This window comes from Babylonia areolata, chromosome 21 (genome assembly GCF_041734735.1).
Source record: "Babylonia areolata isolate BAREFJ2019XMU chromosome 21, ASM4173473v1, whole genome shotgun sequence".
Lineage (NCBI taxonomy): Eukaryota > Metazoa > Mollusca > Gastropoda > Neogastropoda > Buccinidae > Babylonia > Babylonia areolata.
Window position 1 is genome coordinate 31964599 of NC_134896.1, and position 11462 is coordinate 31976060.

The following is an 11462-nucleotide window of genomic DNA, read 5'->3' on the forward strand; positions in this document are numbered from 1 at the left end:
CACACAAACACACTTTTTTATAATATCCCAAAGGATCTTCCATTTGCAAAAATAGAAAGGTTGCAAGAAGGAAAAGCAGCAAGAATAAAAATGGTGCAGTTGATTCATTTAAATTCTTTCAATGATTTATTTTCTAAAAACACATGATCAACTAGAAATAGCTCGGTAACAACTGTTTTGCATAGACTGTACAATTCTTCCTTTAATGATTCAAGTCATTGATCTGATTTTTTTTTTTTTTTTAAGAAAAAAGCATATCCTTTTTTTCTACGTAACAAAACTTTCCCTCCCTATTTTCCCCCTACTTTTATCAACACAGTTAATTGGTTTTAACTCTAACCAGTACAAGTCAGCTTGTTATCTAGCAATGTTTCACAACAGACAAGCAGATAGATGATTATATAATTATACATCTTTTATCTGCATATATAATTCAACATGCCACCACCTTTACAAAAGTACTTGTACCTGTAGATTACTTGTCATACTGATACCTCCAATATCAAACACAAAAAAATTCATTTTCAGTTTTTGTAACCTCTTCTACCAAATTTTTCAAAGACTAGATTCTAGATGCTGTTTGAGACCTGATTCATTAAACAAACTCTGAATGCACCACTAAAATTTGAATTAGTATTACAAGTATGCATACAATTCAAAATGAACAGTCCAGCTTTTTGACAATCACTCACACAAAACGTGATCTCTCTCTCTGTTTCTCATCCACACACACACACACTCACACAGTTCACATCATGCATACAGACAAAATGAAGTTCACAAAGAATCAATGGAGATGAAGATGTCATAATGAATAAAGCATTCCATGTCATCACACAAGCTTGCTCCCCATATGTTCTCTGTGCTGCTGCATCACTCCGCCCTGATTGTCATCTGCTAACACCAATGCTTGGTCTTTCTGTTGTTCAGCCAGCTGCTTGTCGGCATAATCATCCAACAGCCCACGCACCTTTCTCATCACATCGTCTGTGTTCTCTCTCTTCATGGCGGACATTGTCAAAACATCATCAAATTTCATCAGGGTGTCTGGCCGCAACTCTGAATCTATTGTATCCATGGAAACAGGCAGATCTTCCAGTTGCGACATCACTTCTCCCTCCAGGCGTCCGTCTGGGTCTGTGTCGGATTTGTTCAGAACCAACAGCGCCGGTTTGTCCAGCAGATCTGGCTGATACAGCTCCAGCTCCTTGTTGAGCAGTATCACAGTCTGGAAAGCGGAACGCATGGGATAGTCCTGAGCCAGCTGAAAACCGTTCACATCCACCACAAACAGCAGCAGCTTGGTGCGCTCAACATGTTTCAGAAAACGATGACCCATGCCAAAGTTGGCATGCGCCCCTTCTATCAACCCAGGCAAATCAGCCACCGAAATCTTCCTGAAGTCAGGGAACTCCACAATGCCAATCTGAGGACGGATTGTGGTGAAAGGATAATTTGCAATCTTGGGTTTGGCTCTGGAAACAGCTTTCAGAAACGTGGATTTCCCAGCGTTGGGAAACCCGACCAGCCCAACGTCTGCAATAAGCTTCAGATTGAGGCGAACTGATCTTGCCTCGCCTCGACGACCGATGAACTGGTTGTTGGGATTTCCTCCCTGCCCACCATGAGCAGCAATCACTCTGTCGCCTTCTTCATTCGCATCTCCCAGCAGGTGTCCCTCATCAGTCAGAACCTCCACCCCCGGAGGGACTTTCAGTTCTACGTCTTCACCCTCTTCACCACACAAGCTGAACTTGGTGCAGTTTCCACCACTGCCTGCCACAAAGCGCCGAGATGGATACCTTCTGTACATGTTAACCAGGGTTTGTTTTTTTTCACAAACGACGACGATGTCACCCCCTTTTCCACCGATGCCTCCATACTTGGGCAAACCCTGACCCCCTGCTCCTCCCCTAACATAGATCCTGAGAGAATCAATGAATTTCTTCTTGTTTGGGACATAGTTCTTGTCTGGGACATAGTCATTTTCACCTTTCTCGTTTGCGCCACTGCGTCGAAATGAGCCCATCAGTCGTCGCTGTGTTGAGGAAACAAAGTTTTGGCATCTCATCGCCAGCTGAATGTGTTTGTAAGAATTACACATTTTGCTCTGTTACTTTATGTTGCAGTAAGGATTGAATAAATACACAGTGATTAAGTTATAAGAAGAACCATCAACAGGTCAATAACAAAGCCGGTAACACAATTTTCTATCAGTCAATGAGCACTACAGACCTGACACGCAAATGATGTGAAATGGGACTGATATGTTCATGAATCAGTTCAAAAAAATTCTTTTGAAACCCTGAGTTTAAGCACACAAGTGAACTTGTTAAAATGCCCCAATGAAGAGAATGAATGAAATGTAACCCAATGTATCACACAAGATCTGATTTCTTAACTAATGCTGCTATTTCTTGGTGTCCTTGTCTTCTATCCCAGCGCTTTGTTTGAGCACTGCCATGAAGTCCTTGTTTCTTTGCCTTGTCCCAGATATGTCCTTCTCCCTCAGCTTCTGTAAAAGAAACATGCCACTGACAGAAAATTACATACATGATGATCTTAATAATAATATTAGCCTTACTTTTTGATATCAAAAGCACCTATTTCTTGGCTTTTGTTTATACACATATACTCTGCATGTGCGTCTCTGTGTGTGTGTGTGTGTGTGTGTGTGTGTGTGTGTGTGTGACAGAGATTATGTGTGTTTGTGTGCTTATTTTTACAACATCATTAATCAATCAAGTCTAGACAAAGTGGTTTATCCAGCTCTGCTCAAAAATGAAGTCACTCTCCTCTGGAACTTCTACAAATACATTATACAACTAACTCTACTGCTTCACAGTTCTGGTGACTGGCTGAGGCAGTTATCACTGAAAAAATCCTGTTATGTGTGCACATATACAGACTCCACATCTACTAACTGCATTAGCCTGATTAAGAAAATGAAAGTGGCAATGTCCAAACCATTGACAAAGATGCTTAGAAAAATACATTCAAAACTGCAAATGTGCAATGTAACTTGCAAGTCATTTTGGATAGATTTTTTTCTCTCTTTTTTAAAATTAAATTCAACCCTTTATTTTAAATAATAACATTCATATTTGTGAAAATTACTACTTTCACAAAATATCCACAATCACCACCTTGTGTGATGGGACATTAAACAAAATTCCTCCTTCTCATAAAATAATAATAACTAAACAACAAACAAAAAACTTTCAACCCTTGTGAATTTACTGCCTTGACAAGCTTCCATGCCATACTCATGATACTGGAGTGGAAAAAGGCAGAAAATATACTGAAACTGACCAGTTTTTCCTCCAAATTGACAAGGATGGACACAGGTGGAAATAGTGCAGAAGTTAATTCTCTTTACTTGTGGATTATACAAAGCAGTATGGAGGGAAGTGGAAACCATTCTAGTGAAACAAATATTGGCGCCCTAGCAGTGTTCAATGAGTTAAGGGTTTTATTCAAAGATCTCTTATAACTGGGTTATAAAATAAATGCTTAACAATTCATCCCTTCACATCAAAAGATTTTAATAATGGAAGTCCAAATAATGAAAGTATGCTCATTCTCTCCCTCCCTGCTTCCAAATGGCCATGGTCAGCCCTCTGAAGTCAGCACTCCATAACATTTTTTGTGCCAAAGATATTCAGCTATTTAAAGTTTTATATTTATGTAAAAACAATAAAAAAAAATGTTTTCACAAATGGGACAAACTATCTTGAAAGTATCATTCATGCATTCTGCTGAGACAGCAAATAACTGACAGAACATGATGATTATTTGGGTTCATTAAAGAAGTTAAAACATGATCAACAGCAGGAAAGGCATGCCCTCTATCAGCAAGCATGCATACCAGCCCGCTGTTGCTCTGGTATTGATAGAAACTAAGAAAGACCAGTGTGGAATCCAATTTGTTGACCACCTATCCCATTTTAAGTATATGATCAAACATACCATATCTGGCACTGACAACCATGAACTTATGATGTTATGTATAATTCATTTTACATCCATGACATTTGTTTCAGCTAGATCAGAACACCAGGTATTCATATCGATAATGTGTAGCCTTATGTTAATCTAAAACAGTAAAACTAAAACTAGCGAAAGGACTGAAAATGTATAGTAGTAGTAGGCCTCCTTCGGTCATGGCTGACCATGGATAGAGTATATCCAACCTAATGTCTAACTGGGCTGTCTGCTTGGACCAAGCAGCGTCACCTGTGACTGTAGAGACCAATGCAAGAGAGACAGTCTCTGTCGCAGAAGTCACATGTGTAAGCTGATGCTGGTTTGCTGGCTGCCGTCCCTTTTCTGTGAGCTCACTTTTCTGCTGCAGCAGCTGACAGTTTGTCCTCACCAATCCGTAGCTGATTCTTGAGAGTGCTTCTCCATCTGTTGTGGTCATCTGCAAGGCCCTCCCAGGACTCAGTGTTGATCTCAAGTGCCTTCATGTCACATTTGTAAACGTCTTTGTATCTCAGCTGTCGGCGGCCGCTGCTTCTCTGCCCCGTGGTGAGCTCTCCATAAAGGATGTCTTCTGGGATGCAACCATCTTCCATGCGGCGAACGTGGCCCAGCCAGCGCAGCCGACGCTGTCTCAGCATGGAATACATGGTTGGGAGGCCAGCGTGAGTCAGGACTTCGGTGTCTGTCACTTTGTCTTGCCAGGAGATGCTGAGTATGCGCCGTAGGCTTCTCAGGTGGAAGGTATTGAGCCTTTCCTCCTGACAAGCATGTGTGGTCCACACCTCACTGCCATACAGCACGGTGCTGAGGACGCAGGCATTGTATACAGATCTTTGTCTTCGTGGTCAGCTTGGGATTTGTCCACACTCTTTGTGTGAGGCAGGCTAGCGTTGTGGCTGCCTTCCCAATCCTCTTGTCGATCTTGGTGTCAAGGGAGAGGTTGTCGGTGATGGTGGACCCAAGGTAAGTGAATTGATGGATGGCTTCAAGCTCGTAGTCATCAATGGTGATGGCTGGTGGAGATGGCATGTCTTGGCCTAGGACATGTCTTCTTGAGACTGATGGTCAGGCCAAAATCTTTGCAGGCCTGGGAGAAGCGGTCTATCAGTGACTGCAAGTCCCGCTGGGTGTGGGTCACAACTGCGGCATCATCAGCAAAGAGCATGTCTCTGATGAGGGCTTCGTGGACTTTTGTCCTTGCTCTGAGGCGGGCGAGACTGAAGAGCCTGCCATCTGATCTGGTCCGCAGGTAGATCCCTTCTTGCACTGTGCTGAACGCATGTCTCAGGAGAAGAGCAAAGATGATTCCAAATAGGGTGGGGGCGAGGACACAGCCTTGTTTGACACCGCTGCATACGTCGAAGGGCTTGGAGAGGTTACCATTAAACTGCACCGTCCCTTTCATGTTGGAGTGGAAGGACTCAATCAAGCTGTGCAGTTTGGGGGGATGGGGGGGGGGGGGGGGGGGGGGGCAGCCGATCCTTCAAAGAGCCCTGAAAAGGCCATCTCTGCTGACTAGGTCAAAGGCCTTGGTGAGGTCAATGAATGCGACATACAGGGGCATCCTCTGCTCTCTGCCCTTCTCCTGGATTTGGCAAAGGGAGAAGATCATGTCTACTGTGGATCTCTCTGCTCGGAAACCGCACTGTGATTCTGGGTAAACGCGTTCGGCCAGTTTCTGCAGGTGAATTAGGAGGACCCAAGCGTAGACTTTGCCTACAATGCTGAAAAGTCAGATGCCTCTGTAGTTGTTGCAGTCGCTCCTTTCACCCTTGTTTTTGTAGAGGGTGATAATCTTGGCGTCTCTCATGTACTGCCGTACAGCTCCCTCATTCCAGCACTGACAGAGGACTGTGTGCAGAGGATGTAGAAGAGCAGTCTTGCAGTGCTTAATGAGGTCTGGGGGAATTCCGTCACTGCCAGGTGCCTTGCCTGTTGTCAAGCTGTTAATGGCCTTGCTGAGTTCGTCCTCAGTTGGCTCTGTGTCAAGTTCTTCCATGACCGACATGCACTTGATGGCATCGAGGGCTGAGTTGGACACCATGTTTTCTGTGGAGTAGAGGTCGGAGTAGTGTTCTGCCCATCTCTCCATCTGCTGGCTAGGATCGTTGATTACTTCCCCAGTGGAGGATTTGAGGGGGGCAGTCTTGCTCTGTGTTGGTCCCAGTGCCTTCTTGATACCATCATACATCCCTCGGATGTTGCCTCTTTCAGCAGCATTCTGTATCTCTTCGCTGAGCTCTGTCCAGTACTGATTTGCACATCGCCTGGCGTTAAACTGAACCTTACTCCTGGCGGCCCTGAGGTTTTGCAGGTTCTTCTCACTGGGTGACCATTTGTACTCAGTGAGTGCAGCGCACTTGGCCTCAATAATGGGAGTCATCTTTGATGATCTGGCCTCAAACTAGTTGTGGGACTTCGCGGTTTTCTTCCCAAAGGTGGCCATAGCAATGCGGTGCATGGTGTCTCGTAGCATTTCCCATCTCTGGGCTGCAATGCGTCGAATTCTCTCTCAAAGGCCTCTGCGAACTGTTCTACAGGGTCTGGCTGAGACATCTTGCTGACGTCAATGCGAGTGTTCCCTTGTTTCTTTGAGCAGTGGAACTTCTTTGGTTGCAGTCTGATCTTGCAGCATACAAGAGAGTGGTCCGTGTCGCAGTCTGCGCTGTGGTGAGAGCGAGTGTGGAGAAAGTTTTTGATGGCAGCTCGTCTTACTAGGATCAGATCCAGTTGGTGCCAATGTTTTGAGCACGGGTGCCTTCAGGAGACTTTGTGTTGGGGCTTCGTCTTGAAGAAGGAGTTGGCGATGCACAGTTCATGGCAGATACAAAACTCAAGTAGTCGCTGTCCATTCTCATTCATTTTCCCACTCCAAAGGAACCGACACAGGAGGGCCACGAATCATTGTCTGCACCCACTCTGGCACTGAAGTCACCCAGGAGAACACGTTGTTCTGTCCTGGGGATGTTCCTTATGGTTGATGCGAGATTTTCGTAGAAAATAACATCGACAACATATTGATAATGTGTAGCCTTATGTTAAGCTAAAACAGTAAAACTAAAACTAGTGAAAGAACTGAAAATGTATACAGCAGTATTAAATGAAGTCATATGCATGTGCTGATGTCTCATCATTATAGGGGAGTTTGATGAAGCAGACTCACCACATTATAAGCAAAGGGATATGCAATGATGTATACATTGTACTAAAATTATTGAAATTCACAGGTGTGGACAAAAATCGTCCCATCAATAAAGTGGGTACAACACTAACAACTATTGAAGCTCAAACAACAGGCAAGTTGGCAGCTATTATGATAATCATTAAACATGTATGATGTACATATGCAACCCATATAAAATCTGTCACTATCAATGAGAGTATTGTAGTGTCTCCATTTCAGATTTATACTGTTTGTCAGGAACAATCCTGCTGAGGATGTAACACTAAACAGGGTGGGGTCTGCTAACCCTAACACAACATCAATGACCAGAGAGCTATTAAAAAAAAAAATTAATCAAAAAAATCTGTAGCCCTTCAAGCTTTAGACCCTTCACTCCTACCATTTAATTTCATTCTAAAATTATGCAAAAGTGTGAGAAACAACCAACACTGCTTTAGTTATTAGCACTTAAACAAGCGTACACAAGAATGGCCAAGCTGCTCCACAGCTCAAGGGTAACATGTATAGTAGGGTAGGTATGCCTAATTGTAAACAGTATGCACTTAACAAACGGTTTGTGTACCACCCCACTTCAAAGAGTTCTCATCACACACATTTCACAATTCAACCTCATTCTGATACTGTAATGAATCTTCATTTCCAAGAACCAGTCAAACATCAGCTATTTCTGACTATTTCCACACTCTTTCTTCTCTTCACACACCATTGCAGACCATGTTCACAAACATGCTCTCACTCTCAGTCTCACAATTCTAAAATCAAGGGAAACAAGCAAGACTCAACATGAACTTTGACACAGTTTAAAATAGCTGATCTGGCTGGATATGTGAATGAATTGTGAATTAGTAGTGCTGAGAGAATTTAAGAAAGTATGTTAGTGACTGATCAGAACGTCAGTTTTGACAGGTATCTCCAAAATCGTGTCATTTGGAATCAGATCATAGAGTATTTTAACGTGAGTATTTGTGAATGATGCTGCAGTTACTGAGTGCTCTCAAAAGGGCATGTTTATGTGTGGTGTGGGGCATGTGTTTTTAAATATGTGTTTGTGTGTAAGTGTGCATGTGTGATCAAACCAACAAATGAACAATATAACAGTCTTCTTCTTCTTTCCGTTACACATCCAACATCGACTTGCTGATGACTCTGTCGTGGTTCATGCATGCTGGGTATTTTCGTGTCTCCATAACCCACCGAACACTGACATGGGTTACAGGATCTTTAACATGCATATTTGATCTTCTGCGTGTGTATACATATGAAGGGGGTTCAGGCATTAGCAGGTCTGCACATATGTTGACCTGGGAGATCGGAAAAATCTCCACGCTTTACCCACCAGACGCCGTTACCGTGATTTAAACCCAGGACCTCAGATTGAAAGTCCAACGCTTAAACCACTCGGCTACTGTGCCCGTCAGTCTGATGTGATGTTCCCAATGAGTTCAAGACCTGCTTCTGTTTTAATTGTCCACATGTACCCAACCCCATCGTTTGGAAACTGACTTGCCCATTCGCATAATTTACCCTCAGACACCTCAGCTATTTCAACTGTTGAAATAACATTGAAAAGAAGCTGACAATTTTTGGGTGGGTGCATCCCTGCAAACAATCGAAGAAAACCTTCAGAACAGAAGGGCTACATTTGACGATGCTACGACCTGTTATCTGTACAATATACACGTTACGCTGGTCGCTTCGACTGGATCGTTTGCAGTCTGGCCTTCCAACCCTTGACTTGACTTGACTTGTACGATGTTTGAGGCCCAGTTAAAAGGCCTGTTGGTCGTTCTCTGGATATTAACTATATACTTTGCAGCATGCGTGGCTGGCGTATGGGGCAATACGCCAATAGTTAAGTTAAAAACCACCTGATAACAATTTGGTGAGTACAAAGTGGGCAAATCTTTCCAGTGGCAATCGAGTCGATTTAAAAGAGTTGATGGAAGGTGCAGTTACAACGCTGTTGGGCAAACTGTTCCAGAGGGAAACAACCCTACATTAAGTTGATTAACATTAATTACACCAGTACATGTTCACTGCATTTTCACGTGTACTGGTTATGAAACAGTACCAGCAAAGGTCAATGACATAGGTGAAATAACCAAATGAAAATAAACAAAAAGCGTACTTCTCTTATGTCGCTTTCTGATGGCGAAAATGCTCGCATCAATCCATAACCAACTCCGGTAAACACAATGGTCCAAATGACACCTTTGGCAACTTGGGACATTTTTCGCTGTTCCACAAGCTTTTGCCTGTCCAATGCAGGGGAGATTAATCCGAATATGCACGGTATATAGGGAGGCTTCTGCGACTGCGTTTGTGAGTTTTTATTTATTTTCAGAAACAAGTACGTTTGGTTTAAAGAACCCAATAATTATATTACAATATAACTAGTTTTGTAGATATCACATGAGTGATAAAGAATGCACGAAAACAAATACGTAACATTTTGAGTTTGGTACGACTAATACGACATCCCTGCGAAGGAGGAGCTGGCCCATAGTCAACATCTCGTACCAGAAATATCAACACTGAGATCTGAGGCAATTTACGCCCGATGATTTGGACAGCTACATTCACATTCAGAGCTTGACTTTCCCTAGTGGTGTTAGCAGGTGGCCATATCTACAGGTGAGAATGAAAAGTGTAGTTCTGCATAACACTGAGCCACAATCATGGTTGACTTTACTTTCGTCGCCAAGTCGGTTCCAGTCTTCTCGTTGTTTTTCTTTTTTCTTTTTTAAATGCCAGAGCCATGTTAAAAGTAGGGTGTGGTGAACATCTGTTGACTTCTCTGTGCATTCTTTGTCCCGTATGCAGCACTCACTTCATGCACTGACAAAGAACCCATGGCAACGAGAGCCTTGTCCTCTGGCAAAATTCTGTGGCAAAATTCTGTAGGAGAAATCCACACGAATAGGTACACAAATATATATATTTAGATATAGGTACAGATATATATATATATATATATATATATATATATATATATATGCATGCACCCACGGCCTGACAAAGTGGTTTAGGTTATGCTGCTGGTAAGGCATCTGCCTAGCAGATTTGATGTTGTGTATGTATATATATGGATTCTTCTTCTTCTTCATTGTTGAGGGCCCACAATCATACAGGTTGATTATTCTGGCACCTAAAACTGGGGGGTTTCACTGCTAATATTTTGCAATTGGTGTTCCTTGATGATATGAAGAAGAGGTAGAAGTGAAGGTGGCTGTTCAGCGGAATTGGGGGGTGAGGAGGGACAGAAGGTAGCAGGACAGGGGATCAGGTTGGGAGAGGTGGGGTGGGGGAGGTGGCGTTCGGGGTGGGGGGGTTACAGGAAGTGGTGTTTACTGCTTGGAGACGCTTGACACAAATGTTTTGGCCTCCACAGCTACTTGGGGCAGGCAGTTCCAGTCTATGATGGTCGGTCCTAGACAAAAGTGAAGAGCCTCTGTACTGTGTTCTGGTGGTGATGATGGAAAACTGTTGGTGTTTCCTTGGCATTGGCGACACGGCAGTGGTTTGAGTTTCCTTCTGAGGTTCGGACAGTGGGCTTGACTGGTGTAGATTTTGTACAGCATCGAGTTCCTGGAGGTCTTGCATCACTTCTGCAGAGAGGGCCAACTAAATGACTCTAGCATATCGTTGACACTTGAGGTGTTCCGGTACCTGCCCAGGATGAAGTGAGCTGCTCAACGCTGTACGGCTTCCAGTGTGTCAGTGTTCTTCTTGGTGGAGGGGTCCCAGACAGATGAGCCATACTCCAGCAAGGGGCGTACAAAGACTTTATGTGCTCTTCCTTTGATGTTGATGGAGCTGATCTTCAGGTTCCATCTGAGGAAGCCCAGGGTTTGATTAGCTTTGCAGCAGATACTGTTGATGTGGTCGTTCCAGTCCAGTTCTCTGTGGGTCATGATGCCCAGGTACTTAATCGATGAGATGGTGTCCAGGGTGTGGCCATGCAGGTCATATTAGTGATGGAGGAGGTTCTTGCTCCATGTGACGCGGAGAGTTTAGCACTTCGCAGGATGAAACTCCATGTGCCAGCTCTTCTCCCAGTCTGCTAGGCGCTGGAAGTCATGTTGTAGCTGGTCCTGACCATTGCCGCTGGAAATCATCCTGTATACTGCCATATCCGCAAAGAGCTGTGCCAGTGAGGTCAGTTTCTCTGGAAGGTTATTAATGTATGCTAGAAACAAGCATGGTCCTAGCACAGACCCCTGAGGGACTCCAGACCTCACACTGATGTAGGAATACATGGCTTCATCCACTGCCATTGCTTGGTGCCGGTTGC

The 11462-nt window shown here is 43.7% G+C and overlaps 1 protein-coding gene across 1 annotated transcript; it reads right to left on the bottom strand.

Annotated features, from left to right (window-relative positions):
* Window positions 1-50: 50 nt before the first annotated feature.
* On the bottom strand, window positions 51-9451 carry LOC143295763 (GTP-binding protein 10-like). Its single transcript, XM_076607383.1, has 2 exons — window positions 9297-9451; window positions 51-2515 (listed from the first exon to the last, which is right to left on the bottom strand). The coding sequence occupies exon 2, from the start codon at window positions 2102-2104 to the stop codon at window positions 833-835; it is 1272 nt and encodes a 423-aa protein (XP_076463498.1). The 5' UTR covers window positions 2105-2515; window positions 9297-9451; the 3' UTR covers window positions 51-832.
* Between the last annotated feature and the right edge of the window lie 2011 nt (window positions 9452-11462).

Coding starts and splice junctions, on each gene's coding strand:
- LOC143295763 (XM_076607383.1), bottom strand. CDS start 2,104: ATGTGTAATTCTTACAAACACATTCAGCTGGCGATGAGATGCCAAAAC.